Below are 24,069 nucleotides of genomic sequence, written 5' to 3'. Positions count from 1 at the left end.
GTTTATTGGTTGCATGATTTCAATGGCTTTTGTATTCTAATTTCGAAGAGACAGTATTTAATTAACCTCTATTTTAAATCCAAAAGCAAACCATTTTACAGAACTGAAAACACAGATTATTCAAAATGTCTTGTCAAGTTAAACAAATATAGGCATAAATATTATATTTTTAATTTTAAAAATATAGTATCAAATACCTAAATTTAAACAGACAAAAATGTAAAGCTCTTGAGACTCTAGGTAAATACGGCGCGTGCTCCTCTGTGGTGGCTTCAGCTGGGCTGGCTGCTCTCGTTGTAAACATTCCTTGATGAGGCGCTTTTTATAGATTAAGGGTCACGTTTTCTAATGAACTAAAATCTAAAATTCTGAGTTCTTAAACTTAAAAAGTGGAAGGGGAAAGAAGGTCAGGAAAAAATCATAATTTGGTTGGGACTCAATTTAACACATTTTCAAAATGACCATGTAATGGTAGCAGTGGATAAGGGGGCTCATGAGAAATGTCAGAAAAGACAGCTGCTCGAGCAGAAAGCACAGAGCACAGGGATTCTCTGACTCAGCACTGGCTGCCTCCACACGGGGCCCAATTAGGAGGGGCAACTGTTTCCCCATTTTGAAGGTTGCAATCCTATTGATTACATTAAAAATCATCACTGTTGCTTGCTTTACAAATTCCTATCACGTGTCTTTACTCCTCAGATTAGTACAGTTTGTAATAATGCTATTGTATATATTATACAAAGATTTGTGGGGTTTAAAGTAAGACAAGGAATAATAAAAATGTTTAATGTATAGAATACTGACATTAAACATAAACAGATAATTGTCACTAGTTATTTAACTAACTTTCTGAAATGTACTGCCTCACCGAAATTTCATCATTGAACTTATAAAAACATTAGCTACAATTTTCCTTTAAATAGGAAACTGGAACAAATGGCAACATCTAGAATAATTTGGTCTTTTGCCAAAGGACACTTCTTTGCTTCCCAAAAAAGAAAAAAAAGGAAACCAAAAGATTTTTCTTTTAATTATAATATAAAAAAGAGAACAGGAAGAATCAAAGAAAGAAGCCAAACAGAGAAATACAGCCCATGTGTTGTGAACAAAAAACAATATCCTCCAAGAAAGATTATTTGAAAGAACTGAAGTTCTGAGTTCACAGTTACACGATTGGACAGAAATTTGTATGATAAACTAATGACAGGGGTTCCTCAATATCACACGGTTAACAACCTCTGTCTCAACCAGCAAAGCAAATGGTGAAAAGGGTGACAGATAGTAAGAACAAATGGAGTTCCCACACCTGTGTCCACTAAATATCTGCATCCAAAACCAGTTTTTAAAAATAAAACCTCCTAAACAGTGGAGGAAAAGGTATATTTGTGTGCTAAACTGAAACTGAGCGCTTAGAGCCATCAAAGTAACATTTCCTGAGTGATTTCTCATCTGTCTGTAACAAGGTGCTGGCTCAGCCGGAAAGGGATGCAGCCTCCAGTGTGTTAGTATTTGTGCTGTGTGTTTCTAAAATGTGAACCTTAATTCTAAGGCTTAAAGTAGTCAGAAATAACAGTAAAATAGTGAAGTAACTTTAAAAGTGCAGCAAAATCTTAGCCTATAACAACTTGGAAAGTATCGTTCCTCTCTTTAGTTAAAAAGATGTTTGGGGACTTCCCTGGTGGCGCAGTGGTTGAGAGTCCGCCTGCCAATGCAGGGGACACGGGTTCAAGCCCTGGTCCGGGAAGATCCCACGTGCCGCGGAGCGGCTGGGCCCGTGCGCCACAGCTACTGAAGCCCTCACACCTAGAGCCCGTGCCCCGCAATGAGAAGCCCGTGCACTGTGATGAAGAGTAGCCCCTGCTGGCTGCAACTGGAGAAAGCCCGCGCGCAGCAACGATGACCCAATGCAGCCAAAGAGATAAATAAATAAATAATAAATGTATAAAAGAAAAAAAGATTGAACCCTGTTATAAACTATGGACTTACGGAAAAAAAAAAAAAAAAAAAAAAAAAAAAAAAACATCCGAAGTATCTAAAACAATTATCTGTCAATGTTCATAACTGATAAAGTACTCATCAAAATCACTTCTATTTAGTGAGATAAAGACACAAATTTTAGATAAATAATCCATTTTGTTAAACTACACTGCTGAAAATATAGACACATCCTAGTTTGGGGGCCCACGGGGCCGGGAGTACTTGCCTTGTAGTACCAGTCCTGGAACCGCCGGCAGCAGTCCTCGCTGCAGAAGTCCCTCACCACGCCGTCCAGCTCCTTCGTCGCCCCCTTCTTACACAGCTGAGAGCAGTAGTTGCAAGTCACACACCTCAATCCTAAACGCCTTGCAAAATCCTGTTTGTACAACAGTTTGCAGCCTGAGAAATATAAGGTTTTATTATTAAAACAAAAACTCATTTTTGAGGTAAGAAGGAGTTGAAAGGTCAAACAGAGCACACTGGCTTTAGAAAGTGTTTATACATTCACATATACAGCCCTCTTTCTCTCCTGATCAAAACTGTGAAATCTACTGTGATCCACACCAGCCTGTGAAAACTGAAGAGGACACGGAATATTACATTAGATAGGGTGTGGGTTCAAGTAATTCATGTCCTAAGACTTTCAAATCTAGTAACACTTCAGAACTGTTGTACCTGCTCTGTGTAAATATAATCCAATATAATCCTGCTGAAGTATCTCAAACACACCACAAATGGGCATTTTAGAGAAACGAAAAGTGGAGAGGCAATGAGCAAACTTAAAAGATAAACTCAGCTAAGCAGGCATTTCAGCTAAATTCTCTAGCCTTACCCATCTCTGTCACCCTAAAGGACCTTCAGGGAAGTAAAACTGGTTTAATGACTTGTCCAAAAACAGCATTTTGTTATTCTATTCTTTAATCAAAACACTTCCTTTACCTACTATATAAATGCATTATTTTAACGGTCCTTACATTTAAATCTTATTTATTCCCTATGATGTCTCTATAAGGATTAAATAATCTTCATATGTCTACTCATGCTGTGCACTTAAGAATGACCTTCCGCTCGTGTATCTACCAAAGTACTCCCATCCTTTAACAGGGACTGCAACTGTTTCCTATGTAATTTACTTGGCAATTACTTATGACCTGTCCTTATGGCTTCTTTTCTGTTACTTTGAACTGTACCTTAAAACATGTTTAATATTTTACCTTTATCAGCTTTATCTTTCTAACTAGGTTTTGATGGTAGCACCAGGTATTACATGTTTTGTTATTTCTGACAGGTTCCAGCAGGGAACTAGGTGCAGTTAGAGAAAGCACAGAATATATTATTAAACAGGAAAAAAAAAAAAACCACACGTCCTTTTAACCTTTTATTGCCCAGAAAGTCCTTCCAATTGAAAATTATGTTCTTTAATGTCAATTATCTTTTTGTTGCCACTTGTCTTTCATTCTAGGAAAACCCATAAACCCCACAAGACCCCTGACATGTAGGCTACTCCCCAACACCCATGCACTCGCACCGATTTGTGAATCACTGAGGCTGTCACTGCACAAAATTCAGGTAAAAGAGTTAAATTAAATTCAGAATCAACCTCTTTAATGAAACATTATGTCACTTCTCATTATAGCTGCAATCTTAACAGTAAACGTGGTTACTTTTCATCTGGGGGGCTGAGCCTATATGAACAGGAATGCCTGCTGTAAGCAGCCCCCTCTTGCAGACATGCCCTCCAGCGTGAAAAGTTTAATGTATACACGGACGCACTTGTTGATGGACTAATAATCTTTTGATATTGCTGCCGTTCCCTACTGCTGTTAGGATTTTCCAACCTTTTTCTTGCCTCTAACTAGCAGTAGAAATCGATAGAAAAAGTGGATCCAGGACGAAGGGAAAAAAAAACAACAACTGGAAAATAACTGATGAGGACAGCAGGTAGGAAAGCTGGGAGCCCAGTGTCTGGGGCCAAAGAAAGAACAGAGAGTGAGAGCCACAGGGCAGAATAGGACATTTGGGGAAAAGTAAAAATAGAAAAAGCCCAAAACCCTTAGCTACAATCTTGGCTCCTATCTCTGGAGAATCAGAATGCGAAACAAACTTCATTTTTCTCATCTGCCGCCTGGCACCAGAGCAGCAAAAAGTATAAATGAGAGGAAAGAGAATTCCTGAATGTACTACATTACAAAAGCCAGTGTCTCCCCGGCATCCCAAATTGAAAACCTAGAAGTCTTTTCTGCCTGTAGTAATGCCTCGTGTAATGTTCCTTCTGGTATACTGAATACCTCTGTAGACTAGGCAGTAAACGGGCAGGGAATGAAGCCAAGGGAGAATAATTCTAATCCACTTGGAAAATCAACTTTCACATCACAATGTGTCTGTTTAGAAATAACATGGTATAACAATGCTTTTAGTTTATTCTCAAAACTTCCTTCTAATGGAAAAACATGTTACCAAGTTCTTAGAGATAAAACACCCTGAGGCCCAGAGGTCTATAAATATATATAAAATAACAGTAGAAAAGCGAACTCAATTTTTTTGTTCAGCTATACTAAAATTGTACCACTACTCTGAACACATGTAGTTCCATATTTTGGCCAAAAATTAACATTAAATATTAATGAAGGTTATGAACAACACTGTATGTATATGCACTTGCCTTCACTACAGAAAGGTCTCTTAACTCCAGAGAAATTCACTGTTTCGTGAAGAGTCTTCTCCTCTTGACAGTATTCGCAATATGTAACTATGCAGTGCAGCTTCTTATAGTCATCTGAGCAAGTTTTGCTGCAGAATTGATGCACTTTGTTCTAAATGCACAATGGGAACCTTGGTAAGTATATGACATCCACCTCAAGAACAAGTTTAAGAAACACACAGGCCACTTTTACAGAAACAAAGTTAAATCATTTACCTACTTAATGTTATAATCCTTAGCGATACACTTCCTATAGGCCACAGACACCCAGTTTAACTAATTCACTGCTATATTTAGATACAGCTCCCCAAAATTCAATACCATTAACTACCCTAAAATTACTCAGTGAAAAGAATAAAAGTATCACTAAGGCAAGATGGCAGTCTGGTGTTGCTAACAGAACTGGAGAAATGGGAAGAAAACAATGGAAGATACAACATGGAGAAGCTACAAAAAGATAAGAACTATGACAATCATATCATTTTCACTCAAAAAGAAACATTTTTAAAAAGAAAAGAAATATTCTTTGTTGAGTACAGTCAAGCAGATTCGATCGCATTCCTACCACAGCTTAATAGTGACAGACCTACTATGGGTAAAGTATTCCACTGGGGGTCATCACACGGTGTGCGGCCAAGTGTGAGACTGAGTTGGTTCCCTTGAATAAAGCAAGGTTAGTAATTATTTAGTTGTCTCTCCTGGCCCCAAATCCACAAGAGCCAGGGCTACTTCTCAAATATCCAGCCGACGAGGAAAGGGCAGCAGCTTTTCTTTTCCCATTTCTCCAGTTCTGTTAGCAACACCGGACTGCCATCTTGTCTTAGTGATATTTATACTTTTATTCTTTTCACTGAGTAATTTTAGGGTAGTTAATGGTACTGAATTTTGGGGAGCTATGTCTAAATATAGCAGTGGATTAGTTACACTGGGTGTCTGTGGCCTGTAGGAAGTGTATGGCTCAGGATTATAACATTAAGTAGGTAAATGATGTAACTCTGTTTCTGTCTTTTTCAGGGCCTTCATCACCCTTCCTGCGGTGATTTAAAGACGGTAACAGTCACTAAAACTGATCACTGGGTGCTGACAACAGTCTCAAAGAATGACTGGTTTAAATGCTCTTGAGACAGCACCAAACACAATAACAAAACTAAAAAAATTTCTAGGGACTAAATAATAAAATTTCAGATTTCTGAAATACTTTAGAAATCATGTAGTCCGGTTCTGGGGATCACCTTCTGCCTAAGACTCAGATACTGAGGGATTTGCCACGAGCCAGTATTAAGTTTGGCTCAAGAGCAGCTGTTGTTAGCACTACATCTTGTACACCATTTATTACACACTCCATGCCCTTAAAAACATGGAAAGAAAGAATGGCCGCAGGTGAGCACTGCTCGAGGAGCAGCAGCCAGCCAGCCAGGGCCACCCTGCCCCACCCTCCTGCCACCGCAACCATCCACCCACTCATTCCTGGCCCCGTACTGAACCAAACATTAACGCTCAGAGTTTCTGCTATGGCGAAAAGGCGTGGCAAAATAAATGAATAAACTGGTGAAGGCAAGAGTGACGGGAAAGGGAGAATAAAATTTATATTAGGATTCCTTTATTAAAACACAATTATAAAATGTTAAATGACAACATGGTAAACATAAGGCAATGTAAGATACTGCAGTTAACAGACAATACTTATAAAGATGGGGGGTGGGGAGAGAGACGGGAACAACACTGCCCAAACAAAAGACGCCCCAGGTATGTGGCTAAAATGGCGTTCTGTACACTACTATGAACATAATATATTGTGGATGTGACTTCGATAATTTTTTGTTTGACCTAAAAAGAAGCAGATCCTTCCTTGGTGCTACTCCCACATAAAAAAAGCAAATAATCCAATCATCACAAAATCTGAAAAACGAATCCTTATCCGCTAAGGAATAGGTTCTCAAATGGAAATGTCACAGTTACTATACCAGACTTTCATTTTAGCACTAGATAACATACATTAACAAAATAGGACTTGCCTCCCATTCCAGGATTTCTGGCTTTGAACAAAAGGAATTTTTGCAATAGTTGCACTTCAACTGAATATCACTTGGAGCTACAAACTGGCCACTGGGAGATGACTGCATGCTGAGAGCCTAAAACAAAGCACAAAACAAACCGAGGCTGAGGTGGATTTTAGAAGGTTTTTTTTGTGACGACCATCAAATATCAACAACGTCCAGAAAATAGTACGTGTCTTTCTTAAATACTTATTGCTTCAACGTATAAATTTACATTTCTGAATTTTGTCTTTAAAAATACTAGTATGCGAAGTTAGTTTTATGAAACTGAAGTTCCTTTTCTACCACATGATTACTGCTAACTATTTAAAATACTACAGAAAAGGGAAAAAAACCAGAAGTTCAATTACGATTTTTCCTTTAAGAAAATACGAGCAAAGCTAATAGTGAGGTCGGCTCCCCAGGCTCTGCACTAGTGAACACAGCCGGACGAGCCCGCTCCTGGCTCTGCCCGAGGGGCTAATCGACTCATCACTCGCTGCATTACTGCCATCATTGCATTCCAAGTCCATCCGGGAAAATAGCCTCTTTATACCTTCTATACTTCTTTTTTAAACAAAGTTGGGGGCTAAGCTTTACAGACTGGTATTGATGCCAGAAATTTAATTCAGTTTTATTACATTTTTAAGAGTTAAAACGATTTACAGAGTAGAAAAAGATATAAGCATACATGGGCTTTAAAGTTTTGTTCTGGGACTTCCCTGGTGGTCCAGTGGTTAGGACTTGCACTTTCACTGCCGATAGCCTGGGTTCAATCCCTGGTCAGGGAGCTAAGATCCCACAAGCCAGGCAGCGTGCCCGGCAGGGGGGTGGGGAATTTGTTCTAATTTCTAACCTGAGCGATGAGTATGCTGATATTTAATTATCACTCTTTAATCCATATTACATATAATCTGTTGAATGTATGAAATAGTTAATACAAAATTTTTCAAGGCAGCAATGGAGGGAGAAAAAAACCTTTATCATTTTAAAACTCTGACATACATCATACAACACAATTAGAATTTGTGAAAAGAAAGAAAACGCGCATATTTAAGACCCTAGCTACCAGGTGAATGAATTATTTAAAAACATAAAACCCATCAATACCCTTAGTGTTTCCAAAAAACTGAAGTCCATTAAAGTTAATTATTCTTTCAAAACAAATGAAATGTTATCCTATTATCTTACTATGAAATGGAAAAACATCTAAGGAAGACATAAAAGTTCAAGATCTACGGTTTGCTTTAAGATAAAGAAAAAATGCTGCTTTTCTATTTGTCAACTTTGTACTTTTGTGCAGTCAGAGTGATGAGGCTGCCCTACAGGCTTATCTTGATGCATTCCTCCGAAGTAAGAGTCCAAATTGTTTCTTTAAAATATACAAAGTACATACACAAATGTTCTTATCAAATGATGGGCAATACAAGTTTCAATTAAATGAAAAAAGTAGTTAAAACATTTTCAATTAACATTTCAGTTTACCCAACATCAAAACGGAAGAAAGTTAAAAATCTGACGAACAGCAAAGACACTGTCCTCCTCTCCCATAATTAATCCTTAGTCCTTAATTTCTATTTTGAGAAGAAGCAACAAGTCGAAAGCAATGTTCACCACTCTCAGGATGTATCAGTGGCCACAATCCCAACTTCCAAAAGAAAAGTTTAATCTTGAATGTGGTTAATTACCTAAGCTCAGGCAAGGTATGACTATTAACAAAAACCACATTCCCCTGGCTGAATTCAAACTACCTCAATTTAAGGTAGTTAAGAGACTGCATTTTCAGTTTAAATCAATTAACTAGAGCACAGTGCCTGCAACAGAGTAGAACTGTTGCATGAATGATCTCATTCTACCCTGAAATTTCATATACATCAGGTAAACCACTTAACTCATGCTGAATCCCCAACTACTCCACCTTACTGGTCAACCAGCTTACATCTGAACACATCCAGCAGTCCTATCCTAAGACGACCCACACTCCAGCTCTGACAACTATGTCAGAGAGCTCTCCTTGACACTGACTGAAACGAAAAATGTCTCTCCGAAGCTGATCTGGAACGAAACAAAGGCCGACCAGGACAAGTCCAATCTCCAGTCCCACAGCAAACTTCTAATACGTGAAGAAAACGTGCACGCTTGTCAGTTCCGGGGTAAGTGTACCTACGTCCTCCATCCACTTAACATCAAACAGAACCCGTAAGTCAGATGCTACTCAAACCATCTGCTAAGAAACAACTACACGGCAGGTACTGAGCTCAATGACACTACGTGAAAATGAATCAAGAAAAACCCCATTCAAAATGGGGCCAGGAAGCTGGGCGGCTAACTTCAGACCATCAGGAGGAGAGCTGCCCGCTTGCCCAGCAAGCCAGCAGCAAGCCAGCAGCAACCCAGCGTGCGGGGCGCTCTCCCTCCCCCAGCTACCCCCGGCTCAGATCTCGCCCAGCTCCCCTGCTTCCTCCCCTCCTTCAGTCAGTCTCCAGACTTGCCTGCGGTGCCGCCGCCGCCGCCTCGGCTACTCCGAATAAACTCGATTTTGCTGGCTAAACCACTCACCCTTTTGTTTTAAAGGCTGATAGCTAAAATTTGCTTTCCTTCTAAGTCTGTATCATAAATAACAATTAAGAAGTCAATTGTGAGCATCTGTGCTAAGTAGAAAGCTGGTGAAGCTACCTCTGCTCTGACTCCAGAATCTCTACCCTCCAATCTGACCCTCAACAAAGTATGTAAAAATCAGCACATTGAATAAAGATGAAGTATATTACACTGCTTATTTTCTTTGTGTATTTTATTGGAAGCATTAGGCAAAGTAAATAACAAACCTGGAATTTAGCCACACAATTGGAATTGCAAAAGTTATACAGTTTTCCATCAGGCATTGTGGCTTGATACTGAGGTAAAGAGTTTCGCTTACAAAAATGGCAAATAATTCCCAAACCTAGGAGAGAAAAAGTACATATCTGATTTTTTATAAAATAATCAAAGTTTTTTTAAAAAAAATCTTAATTGACCTCTGAGAATAGTTTAATGAAATTTTATGTAAATATTATTTTATTAATTTCTGAGATTTGCACCTTAAAAAAGATACTGTCATAAAAGAAGACTCTGATACTATCTCTAAAACATACACAGATACATGAAACAATCTCAGTTTTAGATAATGTTTGGATGGAAAGACAATTTTAGTTAGGAACACAGACATGGACAGAACTTCACCAATAATTTAAAAATTAAATGATCAAAACTATTAAAGTCTGCACTAAGAAAGTTTAGTGTGATAATAAAAATAAACCAAGTATGCAGTTAAAAGTGAGCATAGTCAGAGGAGAAAGAGTAGTTAAGCAATTATTCATGTTACTCAAGTTTTTTACCTTTCCAAATACCTGCGACTTACTTTGTGACTTTGCGTACTTTGTCTTGTGACTGTTCATGCAAGCAGTGGAACAATAAGGCTCCATATACCCATTAGGACCTATACACTGAGTCATATCAAAAAACCTGCACTGTGTTCGGCAGCCAGTACAAGTGGTCAGTTTTCCGTATTTCTAAAATTTGAAACATAAAAAGAAAATTAAAAATTTAACTACAACAAAATACTGTACTTTTCATTATACGTTTTCTCTCTGCAAAACAATTCTGTTCATCTCTAATCAGGCTTAGTGGGTCAGAAGTCTTCATCTGATGCAAAGTGTTAACTGCAATGCAGCTATATTAGGGTCGAAAAAAACTATGATCTAAGCTAAGTCTCCTTAAAAAATAGTGGTTTTCCCTATTAATTCAATAGAATCCTTACATATAAGTAAGTGGAAACTGGAGATGTAAGAAAGGCACGGTGTTTTCTGTTCACAATGATGACACACCTCCTTGTCGTGCGACAGAAGAAATTAAATGAACCTACAAAATGTAAGTCCTAATAATCACACAGCTACCCTCCTTCAGAGCTGAGCTGCTATTGTCCCAAGCACTCTGACACTTCTCTTAAAACTGATTTAACACCTTTCTACTACATTTAAAACCTCGTTTAACCAAAATAAAATATAAAAACTTTAACATTTTTAATTTAAAAAAACTTCGTTCAAAATGATTTATGGTTATTAAAGTTAATAATTAGTCAATAGGTAATAATAAAGTCAATCGTGTCAAAGGTGAATATTGCCAACCCTGATGTAATTCAGAGAATGAGGTAAGACCAAAGGAAGAAAGGCCAAAGGAGGTGCAGCTTGGAAATTACTAGACAAAAGCAGTATCACTGAAATATGGGCAGTCTTACAAAAATACAATTCAGAGGAACTGGTGTGTTTGTATTTAAAAATTAACTTGATAGTCACAATTAGAAATCAAACAAAAGTAAAAGCAAGCCTTTAAGTGCAACTTGTATTTGATTTCTTTTCTGAACTGTAACAGAACTGTCATAATCAGTTAAATCAAATATCACATGTCACGATGCAAAGTAATCGTACAGTCAGTCCTCCGCATTCGCAGACGCAAGGTCATTTTATAGAAGGGACTTGAGCATCCGTCTTTCCACATGATGTTTAGATTACTTCACGCATCTTCGCACCCAACACCACCTAGTACAATATGATGACATAAGAAGTGCTCAACGTTCCATGGATGGATGAATAATAGATGTCAGGGAAGATGACAATCAGGCCAAAAATAACAAAAAAATGAGTAAACTGCATGGGTACATTTCACAAACGCCACAGGATTTGAGAAAATAAAATAAGAAATTGAAGGTAAAAACATTAGCCAAAAACAACATCAACACAAAAAAAAGAAAAAACCTTCTCAGCATACAATTAATATAAAAGTCATGAGAAAACACAGCTATTTCCATGCCAGGAATGTGTGTTCTATTCCTAGTGGTTCCTTATTTACTTAAACAACGCCCAAAGGAAGCCGTAAGTTTTACTTTTCAAAGTGGAAACCAACTCATTCTTCAAGCTCTGATACGCTCAAAAGAAAAGAAAAGAAAAGAAAAACCAAAAAGAAAAACTTATCAATAGCAAAAGGATACTAACACGGAAAAAATAAGAATAACTGCAAACCTATTAAGTCTGATTATGACTCTCCCAACGTTCAGGACAGTAGAGAAGACTTGTTTTGTTTGGAAGGACAACATGTTTTCCTGGGGCCTAATACAATAATTTAAATTTTATTTATATAGGAAGAAGTATCAAGGGAAACACATCAATAAAACAAAGAAAAATAAAAGAATGTTTAGCATCTGGCACCACAGTACAAATGAGGAACATTAACAATATCAGGACACCTGCCACTGTATCTCAGAGTTACAGAGAGAAAAATAAAGCCGCTCCCAGCAGGTGGATGTGACACCTCCACAGAGCAGCATCTATGAAGAATTCTTTTACAGATATAAATGAGGTCCAATCATCCACTCTAATCTCGCGCTAGATTTTTTAACTTATTAGAAATATCCTTCAAGTTGACAATGATTTTACTGCCAGAATGGTTAAGTAATTAGTAAGTTTTAAGACATACGCATAAAAAGTAGACCAGTTGACCTGGGTCGAGTAAGCCAGAAGCTAAGCAACTGGTCCCCACTGAGAAACAGTTTTGCATGAAACTGAGAAAAACAGAATCATTAACACTGAAAACACTGTAACAGCCACTTTCACAGTTGCCACTACACTTCAACAACAAAAAGGCCCATCTAACGGGAGAGTGTTAGCAAAAAAGATATACGCTGTCATGCCACGTTTTCTCTGCTTCCTATGTAAACAACGTAATCATATTTAGATTTCATGCACCCTATAAATATGCATTGAGTGATTTAAAGAACAAAATAAAGTGAAACAAATTCACAATTATTATATTCCCCATTCAGGCACGGGGGAAATAAATTATAAATTCAGTAAAAAAAAAAAAGTATGAAGTAGATGTGATTGAAACAACACTGGTGAGGTAAAACGAAAAAATAATGGGGAGTTTGCGGCAAATGGGCTCATTTTCAGTCTAGTCATTGAAAAAAGGTGCCTTACATTTTCATGTTAACCAGCTCCACATGAATATCAAAATGAACCACCACATGATTCTACAACTTCTCCCTAATTTTTCCTTTTAGATGAAAGTAAAACATCTCATTTACTACATTTTTAACCAAGCAAGTGGACAGCAAGGGTAGGTGCTCAAGAGATAAAGCCTTGATGGACTTGTTACTGCAAATCTAATCTAGGAAATGCGCACAAGTGTGGCTACACAGAACTGACTGCCTGGCCACATCCAGATACAACTGAAAACTAACTTAGGTCCATGACATCGCATGGAAGAATTATTATCTTTATATTCAATAACATCTAACCGAAATGTAACTTTCTTTTCATTCTGATTCGAGGTAATAAACCACATTAGTTTTAGCAGAACCTGCTAAAACAAAAATCCCCAACTTTTTATCTTATACTGGCAGGTGGCTCAATACATCGCTGATGTCCAACATTACTTCAAAAAACATTACAGTTAATAACCACTATACCTTATTACTTAATGCATTAATACAGTGTATATATATCACATTTCAAAATTTTTTAAATATTTTGATAACTATATTTGGAATAATTGGTTCTAGTTGTAATTTTTTATGCATTTAACAGCCTGCTGAGAAACCATCTAACCATGTTACCAAGGGAGTCCAAAGCATAAAAATAGTGAAGAACCCTGTGGAGAGGGGGATAGTGATAAAACTTCAACAATGACATGATATTATACTAATTTTTATACTAAGTGACGATTAAGAGATAAATTCAAGTAAACCTTATACTTCTTTTATTCACTCAAGTTGACTCTGTCATCTGTGTAGCTCATTATATAGAAATCTTATATAGAAAGGACAAATAGGAAAATAGTAGGCAAAGATGTTAGAAGAGCTACTACGCTGATATACTCAAGAAATCCATGGAGGAAAAATATGAACACAATGAGGCCAGGAATAGAGGACATAAACAAGACCCAGATGGAACCTCTACAGATGACAAAGTCCAAGACAAAAAATACACCACATGGAACTAATAGTTGATTAGAAAAGATTAGTAAAACTAAAGGCACATTACAAAGTCTCCAAAATGAAGCCAGAAGGAAAACAAGACTTTAAAAACCTCAATAAATAATAGAGCCACCGTGCCCATGGGACAGGAGCAGGAAATCTAATACACCTGGAATTAGGGTCTCAGAAGAACAGAGGGAGAAACTGAAAAAAACTTGCTTTTAAATAATGGCTTATGATCCTGGATTGGATGCTATACAATTTTTTCCCCCCAATTCGCTATAACAGACATTAATGAACAAAATTTGAATAAGATCTATAGATTAATCAGTGGTATTATATCAATATAAAATTCCTTATTTTGATCACTGTACTACAATTATAATTATTCTTAATTGTATACATTTATTATTCAAGTCCTAATTTATTCATGGGGCTTAAAGGGAGTACAGATTTGGAAACATTTTTTGAAAGAAAGGACTCCCCACCCCCCTTTCAGGTAGGCACAAGAGAAGGACTCTTATATCCTATATTTAAATGCCCACTGGGGGTTTCCCTAGTGGCATAGTGGTTAAGAATCGCCTGCCAATGCAGGGGACACAGGTTCAAGCCCTGGTCTGGGAAGATCCCATATGCTGCGGAGCAACTAAGCCTGTGCGCCACAACTACTGAGGCCTGCGCTCTAGAGCCCATGAGCCACAACTACTGAAGCCCGCGTGCCACAACTACTGAAGCCCGCACACCCTAGAGCCCACACTCTGCAATGAAGAGAAGCCACCACAATGAGAAGCCCGTGCACCACAACGAAGAGTAGCCCCCCTTCGCCACAACTAGAGAAAGCCCGTGCACAGCAACAAAGACCCGACACAGCCAGTAGTAAATAAATAAACAAATAAATTTATTTTTTTAAATGCCCACTGAGGTCAAGGACTGTGCATTAAAAATCTATATCTTAAAATAATTTTTAATAACATAAATACCTAAAATCAAATGAGTGCATCACAAGAAAACACATAAAATTTAGTGAAATGAGAAAGTTCGTCGGTCTTGCGATAAAGTAAGAAAATAATCATCTGACATATTTAAAGTTCATAAATGTTAATACACTTCAAAATGTACACAATTTTTCAGACACACAATAAAGGCAGTAGCAGAGCATGTCATGTCGAGGCCTTAACCCCAGCCACACTCCTGCTTACCTCAGGCTGCATTAAGAAAGAGTCCTGCATGTGATCCCGAACCTCCTTCAGAAAGCTTGGATGGCTACCTACCTAAAAAAAGATTTTAAAAGGCTTTATAAAAAGATATAAAGAAAGGCTGCTAGTTCGAAAGGTCAACAAGCAATCTGTAAAAGTTGATTCTTAATTACCTGTTTTGTAACTTACAACCTCGTTCCAACTTTTAAAAATGCCTATCTGTCCTACAGTGCCACTGACCAGCTTACAGAATAATTATTATATATCATAACTTTATAATTATCCTATAAAAAAATAATAGTAACTAGATAAAGAATTTAAAACAGACCCTTAGATTTGACTCACCTCTAAGTAGACCTTGCAAAAAAAAAATCACATATTTCTCTTAGATGACAATGTATTCTAAATATATTCAGTAAAATCTATCAATAATAAATAAAACGGTATCTTGGCAGTTCCCTGGCAGTCCAGTGGTTAGGAATCAGAGCTTTCACTGACGTGGCCCTGGGTTCAATCCCTGATCAGGGAACTAAGATCCCACAAGCCTTGCAGTGCGGCCAAAACAAACAAACAAAACAAACAAACAAACAAACAAAAACAAAAGAAAACTGATTTGGAAATTACAGTTACAATTTTCATTATCTGCAAATGGGTTGTTTTGGAAACTCTTTTTAAAGTACATATAACAGCTTCCAGCACATAGGAATTTATATCCTTACTCTTTGCAGAAAGCATACTGCTTTCCTTAAAAGTCAAAATACTATGCAAGAAAACGGAAAATAGTCTCCTAGAGTAATGGAAATAAAAACAAAAATAAACAAATGGGATCAAATTAAACTTAAAAGCTTTTGCACAGCAAAGGAAACCATAAACAACACAAAAAGACAACCTACAGAATGGGAGAAAATATTTGGAAATGATGCAACCAACAAAGAATTAATCTCCAAAATATACAAACAGCTCATGCGATCAATATGAAAAAAAAAAAAAGTCAAAAATGGGCAGAAGATCTAAATAGATATTTCTCCAAAGAAGACATATAGATGGCTGAGGAGCACATGAAAAGATGCTCAACCTCACTGATCATTAGAGAAATGCAAATCAAAACTACAATGAGGTGTCACCTCTGGCCAGTCAGCATGGCCATCACCAAGAAACCTACAAACAGTAAATGCTGGAGAGGGTGTAGAGAAAAGGGAACCTTCCTACACTGTGGGTGGGAATGTATTTGGTGCAGCCATTATGGAGAACAGTATGGAGGTTCCTTAAAAAACTAAAAAGAGAGCTACCATATGATCCAGCAATCCCACTCCTGGGCATCTATCTGGAGGAAACCATAATTTGAAAAAATACATGCACCCCAACGTTCACTGATGCACTATTCACAATGGCCAAAACACGGAAGTAACCTGAATGTCCACTGACAGAGGAATGGATAAAGAAGATGTGGTATATATACAATGGAATATTACTCAGCCATAAAAAAGAATGGAATAATGCCATGTGCAGCAATGTGGATGGACCTAGATAATCATACTAAGTGAAGTAAGTCAGACAGAAAGACAAATATCTTATAATATCCCTTATATGTGGGATCTAAAAAAAAATGATACAAATGAATTTATTTACAAAACAGAAATAGATTCACAGATATAGAACAAACTCATGGTTACCAAAGGGGAAAACGGGGGGGAGGGGGGCAGGGAAAAATCAGAAGCTTGAGATTAAAATATGCGCACAGCACTGTATGTAAAGCGGATAACCAACAAAGACCCACCGTACAGCACAGGGAACTACACTCAACAGCTTGTAATAATCTACAGTGGAAGAGAATATAGGAAAAGAATATATAGATTTATATGTACATATAACCGAGTTACTTTGCTGTACACGTGCAACTAATACACTGTAAATCAACTATATTTCAATAAAAATTAATTTTTTTTTTTTTTTTTTTTTTTTTTTTGCGGTACGCGGGCCTCTCACTGTTGTGGCCTCTCCCGTTGCGGAGCACAGGCTCCGGACGCGCAGGCCTAGTGGCCATGGCTCACGGGCTTAGTTGCTCCGCGGCATGTGGGATCTTCCCGGACCGGGGCACGAACCCGTGTCTCCTGCATCGGCAGGCGGACTCTCAACCGCTGCGCCACCAGGGAAGCCCAAAATTAAATATTTTTAAAATAAAAAATGTTTTAAAGGAAATTGAAAATACTGAAAGCCGAGTGTTGAGCACTGGACAGCCCCCCCCCCCCCCGCCCCGCCCCGCCAGGACCTAGACGATTAATCACCAGTATGTGTTTACTCCAGACACTGACTGCGCTACCGGGACAGGGATAAACAACAAAAGCGGCCAACTTAGATGTTAGAGACAAAAGGTTGGGGGTGGAGGAGTGCGGGAGCAGGGACCAAAAAAAAAAAAAAAAAAAAAAAAAATCACTGTACAGCTTTAGTTCCCAGGCTTTAGAAAAAGAAGACATTCACTAGAGCATCACCGCAGTGCTCTCTAAACATGTCTGATTATCTCCCTTTATCAGTAACAACATACACACAGATTCCCTCTTACTTACTTAAAATTATGACCATATAGTATGAAAAATATAAAAACTATGACAACTAAAAAATAAGATGAAACACTACTTTGAAATAAGCTTTATTTACTGATATTACGAAGAATACTTTCTGTATCCTCGGGAGGAGAATGATCCTGGCGCCAGGGGGGCTGCAGGGAGCACAGTAGCAGGCCCTTGTGGAGCCCAGAGGAGAGGGAGCCAGAGCCACAGAAGGAGACAGTCAGAAGACGCTCACACTGAAAGCACAGATACCCTAGGATTATGCACCAAAGATTTTAAAGCAGCCATGATAAAAATGCTTCAACAAGGAAAAAAAAACACAACAATTAAAAAATAGACATTCTCATCAAAGAAATAGAAGGTCCAAATGGAAACTGCAGGACTGAAAACAGGGGCAAAAATTCTATGCAGAAAAATTCCAAGTAACTATATACTCCACCTTAAAGGAGAATGACTTTCTTCCAAACATTAAACAAGGAAGGAGGGGGGGGGGCTTTCCAGTGGAGAATCCTGACACCACTTGAGCGAGGTGATCTACATCAATATCAACAGTCATAAGTCATGTTGAGACATGTACCCTTGTTATGTGATGAAAACTGCAAAAGTGCAAAAGGCCAACACCTCTGTCATCTCTCTCCTAAACCCAGAGCCCAGTCTGTCTAGAGATGAAAGCAGAGGGGTCTCTGACTCCTAAAAACTGTCAAGCTCGTCAAAAACAAGAAAAGTCTGAGAAAAAGCCAAGAGGAGCCTAAGGTGACACAACTGCTGAATATGATGTGGCATCCTGGATGGGATCCTGGAACAGGAAATGGACGTTGTTCAGATTTTCTTAATTTTTACGTAAACTATAGACTTTACATGCTAATAATATTTCAATATGAGCTCACTAATTGTAACAAGTTATCATACCAATTTAAGGTGTCAATACAGAGGGAAACGGTGCGGGGAGGGGCTATACCATGAGAACTCTGTATTATCTGATCAATGTTTCTGTAATACTGAAACTGTTCTAAACAAAATTAAGTATTAGTAAAATAAATAAATAACCACCACCAAAAAAACCCCAATGGATGGGACCAAAAGCAGAATGGAAAAGACAGAGGATAGGACCATGGAAGGGGAAAAGAGAAATTATCCAATCTGAATATCAGAAATAACACAGTCTTGGAGGTAAAAATAAAGAAGAATAGAGCCTCAGGGACCTGCAGGACTGTAACTAGAGTAATATAATAACTACATTAGAGTCTCCGAGGGAGAGGAAAAAGAGGGCAGGGCTGAACGAGTACTCAAAAACTCTGAAAACACTGCAAATTAGGAAAAAGACTAATTTCAGGGAGAAGAAGTTGAAAGAACCCTAGAATGGATAAACCACAAGAATCCCCATAATACACCACAAATTTCTAAAAAAATTTTACCAAACAAAATAAATTTTAAGTCAAAAAACTAATACAAGAAACAAAACAAAACCATACTGGAAAAAGGGTAAACTCATCAAGAAGATATAACAATTGTAAACTTTTTCACCAAATATCAGAGACCCAAAATATATTAAGCAAACATTGACACAAGTGAAGGGAAAAACATGCAATTCTACAGTAACAGCTGTAGGACTCAATACATACACCCATTTCAATAATGGACAGACCAGCCACACGGGATTTTGGCACTTATGTACAGGATCTGAATAACACTACAAGCCACTATGTTCTCCCCAAGTGCACATGAAACATTCTCCAGGAAAGACCATATGTCAGGCTTCAAAAAAGTTGCAATAAATGTATAAAGGTTGAAATCGCAGAGTATCTTTTCCAATGATAACAGAATGAAATAAAAAATGAATAACAAAAACAAAACTAGAAAATTTACAAATACAGGTATATAAAAACTACATACTCTTTTTTTTTTTTTTTTTTTTTGTGGTACGCGGGCCTCTCCCACCGCAGAGCACAGGCTCCGGACGCACAGGCCCAGCGGCCATGGCTCACGGGCCCAGCCACTCTGCGGCACGTGGGATCCTCCCGGACCGGGGCACGAACCCATGTCCCCTGCATCGGCAGGCGGACCCTCAACCACTGCGCCACCAGGGAAGCCCTAAAAACTACATACTCTTAACCAATGGGTCAAAGAAGAAATTACAAGGGAAATTTTTCAATACTTAACAGATGAGTCAAGGCAAAACCAAAATATACCAAAAGTGACAGGATGCAGTGCAAACAGTGCTCAGAGGAAAAATTATAATTGCAAATACCTATTTTTGAAAAGAAGATCTAAATCCGTAACATAACTTACACCTTAAAGAAACAGAAAGATAGAAAGCTAAACCCAAGCCAGAAGAAGAAAGGAAATAATAGAGTGCAGAGAAATAAAGAGTATGAAAATATTATCACTGAAACAAAAAGCTGGCCAATGAAGAGAGCAAAAAAGTCAACAAACCTTTAGTTAGATTAAGAAAAAAGACGCAAAGAACAAAACAGAGAAACAAAAGTAGGGACAATACTACAAATATTCCCTAAGAAAGGACTGTGAGAAAATGCTATGAATGATTATACACCAACAACTGGATAAGCTAGATGAAACAGAAATCCCTTAAAAAATGCAAACCAGGGGCTTCCCTGGTGGCGCAGTGGTTGGGGGTCTGCCTGCCAAATGCAGGTGTCTCGGGTTCGAGCCCTGGTCTGGGAGGATCCCACATACCACAGAGCAGCTGGGCCCATGTGCCACAGCTACTGAAGCCCATGCGCCTGGAGCCCGTGCTCCGCAGAGGGAGAGGCCACTGCAGTGAGAAGCGTGCGCCGCAACGGGGACCCAACGCAGCCAAAGGTAAAAAAACAAATTAAATGAATAAATAAATACCTGGAGTGGTTTCTGTTTAAAAAAAAAAAAGCAAAACACCAAAACTGACTCAGGAAGAAACAGAAAATATCAACAGACCTGTAAGAAGTAAAGAGACTGACTCAGTCATCAAAAGCGTTGCAGCAAAGTAAAGCCAGGATCAAATGACTTCACTGGGAGAATCCGCCAAACATTCAAAGAGGAGCTAACACAGATTCTTCTCAAACTCTCCCCAGGTCAGGACAGGGTGGACACCTCCTACTTCTATTCCATTAGGCCACCACTGCCCTGAATCCAAAGACAGACAGACATTACAGACAAATATCTTTTACAAATATACATACAAAAATCTAAAGGAAAATATCAGCAAAGCAAATTCAGCAGCATATTAAAAGTATTACACACCATAACCAAGTGGGGTTTATCCCAGTAATGCAAATGTAAAATAATCAATGTAATATATACCACATGAATAGAATGAAGGTAAAAACTACATGATAATCTCAAATGCTGAAGAAGTTTAACAAAATTCAACACCCTTTTATGAAAAAAGACAATCAACAAACTAGGAATAGAAAACCATCTCAACGTAACAAATGCCATATATGAACAACCCATAGCTAACAGCACACTCAAAGGAGAAAGACACAAATCTTTTCCTCTAAGGTCAGGAACAAGAAAAGGATGCCCACTTTTGCCACTTCTGTTCAACATGATAGTGAAAGTTCTAGCCAGAACAAGTTAGAAAAAGAAATAAAAGACATCCAAATTGGAAAGGAAGAAGTAAAACTATCACTACTGGAGATGAACTGACTCCATATAAAGAAAACCCAGGGACTTCCTTGGTGGCACAGTGGTTAAGAATCCACCCGCCAAAGCAGTGGGACATGGGGTCGAGCCCTGGTCCGGGAAGATCCCACATGCCATGGTGCAACTAAGCCTGTGCACCACAACTACTGAGCCTGCGTCTAGAGCCCACGAGCCACAACTACTGAGCCCACATGCCATAACTACTGAAGCCCATTCACCTAGAGCCTGAGCTCTGCAACAAGAGAAGCCACTGCAATGAGAAGCCTGCGCACCACAATGAAGAGTAGCCCCCGCTCGCTGCAACTAGAGAAAGACCACGTGCAGCAACAAAGACACAACACAGCCAAAAATAAAAATAAATAAATTTATAAAAAAAGGAAAAAAAAGAAAACCCCAAGGGATCAACAATAAAGCTACTAGAGCTAATAAAGACCTAAGTAAATGAGAAAACATCCCAAGTTCATACATAGGAAGCTTTGACATTGCAGAGATGTCAGTAATACCCAAAGCGATCTACAGAATCAATGCAATCACTATCAAAATTCTAAAAGCCTTTTCTGCAGAAATGGAAAAGTCATACAAAACTAGAATGGGGTTAGAGTATCCAAACAGAAGAACAAAGTTGGAAGACTCATTTCCTGATTTCAAAACTTCCTACAAAGATGGTTATCAGAAATAAAGCTACTCATCTATGGCCAATTAATATCTGACAAATATCACAAGTCCAATTAACAGGGACTTCCCTGGCGGCCCAGTGGTTAAGACTCCAAGCCTCCACTGCAGAGGGCGAGGGTTCGATTCCTGGTCGGGGAACTAAAATCCCACATGCCACATGACACAGCCAAAAAACTAAATAAATAAATGAAAAAGTAAAAAAATTAAAATCAATAACAAAATACCCACTCAAGTCCAATAACAGATGGTGCTGGGACAACTGGATTTCCACACACAAGAGAATGAAGTTGGGTGCCTGCCTCACATCATCAACAAAACTAATTCAAAATGGACCAAAGACCTAAATATGAGTTAAAACCATAAAACTCTTAGAAGAAAGCATAGGGATAAACCACCTTGACCTTTGATTTGGTAACAAATTCTTAGATATGGCACCAAAAACACAAGCAACAAAAAAGAAAAGGAGGTAAATTGGCCTTCATTAAAATTAAAGTTTTCTGCAAATGACATTATCAAGAAAGTAAAATGAGGGACTCCCCTGGTGGTCCAGAGGTTAAAACTCTGTGCTCCCAATGCAGGGGGCCTGGGTTTGATCCCTGGTCAGGGAACTAGATGCCGCATGCCGCAACTAAGGGCCCACATGCCGCAACTAAAGACCTGACACAGCCAAATAAACAAACATTTTTTAAAAATTATATATAACTTCTATAGATACTCCTCCAAGGAAGACATACAAATGGCCAAAAAGCACATGAAAACATACTCAACATCATCAGTCATTAGGGAAATGCAAGTCAAAACCACAAAGATATACCACTCCACTCCTACTGTGATGTCTGTAATAAAAAAAAAATTTTTTTAATGGAAAATAACAAGTGTTGGCAAAGATGGACAGCAAATGGAACCCTCATGTATTGCTGGTAGGAATTTAAACTGATACAGTTGTTGTGGAAAAGTTTAACCATTCTTCAAGAAGCTAAACATAGAATTACCCTGTGACCCAACAATTCCACTCCTAGGTATACACCCACAAGAACTGAAAAACAGACCTCAAACTGATACTTATATGCTAATGTTCATTGCAGTATGATTCACAATAGTCAAAAGATGGAAACAACCCAAATGTCCATCATCAAATAAATGAATAAGCAAAATGTATATACATACAATGAACATTATTCAGCCATAAAAAGTGCTACAACATGGCTGAAACTCAAAACATTATGTTAAGTGAATAAACCAGACAAAATGGACAGACACTGTATGACTCCACTTACATGAAATACCCAGAATCAGCAAATTCACAGACAGAAAGTAGATCAGAGGTGACCAGGGTCAGGAGGGAAGGGGGAAGATGAGGAGTTAACTGGCTTCACTGTCACAGAGTCTCTGTTTGGGTCACGAAAAAGTTCTGGAAATAGAGGTGATGACTGCACAAATTATGACTGTAATTAATGCCACTCAATTGTAGAGTTAAAAATGTTTAAAATTAGGAATATTATATCATATACACTTACCGCAATTTTTATTTTTAACATGAGTAGTTTGCATCCTTTTTACTGCTTTGGAATGGTTTAAATAACATTAAGGTTACCTAGTTCAAATCTGATGGAATTTCCTTGTGAAACCATCTGAGCCTATGTCTCTTTGTGGGGTAGTTCTTTGATAACTATCTCTATTTCTTCTATGGAAATTTCTCTGCCTTATTCTGTCTGCTCTGGAGTCAATTTAGGGAAATTATATTTTGATAGAAAATTACTCACTTGATCTAGGTTTTCAACATTTCTATATAGGGCTGTACAAAGTAGTCCCTTGTTGATTTTCTTCAATTTTCTCTGTTTTGATGGGTAAGTCCAACTTGTCATTTCTTATCTTTGTGAATCTGTGCATTTTTAAACCTCTGTTCCTGATTGACAATCGGTTTGTCTAGTTTTTCAAAGACTTGATTTCCTATAGAAGCAGCATTTTGAATTATTTTAGTACTATTTTTATAACCTAATTCATTAATTTCTACTTTTATCTTTTTTCTTGTCTTTTGCTTTAATTTATTTTTTACAACTTTGAGTTTAATAGTTAATTCATTTATGTTCTTTTTTACTCATTTAAGCATATAAGGATATGAATTTTCCTCTGAGCATTTTTATAAAGCAAATATAACACTGATATCTTAAAGACTGCATCAAAAAAAAGGAAATTCAAGACCAATCTCACTTATGAATACCAATGGAAAAGTATTAAATATTAACAATTAGAAATAAAACTTAAAATA

General features: G+C 37.9%; 1 protein-coding gene across 9 annotated transcripts in view; it reads right to left on the bottom strand.

Annotated features, from left to right (window-relative positions):
- LOC131743081 (zinc finger MYM-type protein 2) overlaps positions 1–24,069 on the bottom strand; it is a 94,277-nt gene that overhangs the window by 32,627 nt on the left and 37,581 nt on the right. For all 9 annotated transcript variants that reach the window (XM_059041502.2, XM_067016393.1, XM_067016397.1 and 6 more), the window contains 6 exons: positions 14,920–14,991; positions 10,112–10,262; positions 9,540–9,655; positions 6,694–6,810; positions 4,640–4,790; positions 2,204–2,376 (listed from right to left, as the gene is read on the bottom strand). In XM_059041502.2, the coding sequence (XP_058897485.1) occupies positions 2,204–2,376; positions 4,640–4,790; positions 6,694–6,810; positions 9,540–9,655; positions 10,112–10,262; positions 14,920–14,991 (780 nt within the window). The remainder of the gene's footprint in view (positions 1–2,203; positions 2,377–4,639; positions 4,791–6,693; positions 6,811–9,539; positions 9,656–10,111; positions 10,263–14,919; positions 14,992–24,069) is intronic.

This window comes from Kogia breviceps, chromosome 16, assembly GCF_026419965.1.
Source record: "Kogia breviceps isolate mKogBre1 chromosome 16, mKogBre1 haplotype 1, whole genome shotgun sequence".
Lineage (NCBI taxonomy): Eukaryota > Metazoa > Chordata > Mammalia > Artiodactyla > Physeteridae > Kogia > Kogia breviceps.
Note: the sequence above shows the minus strand (reverse complement) of the source record. Positions and strands in the feature narration are given on the sequence as shown.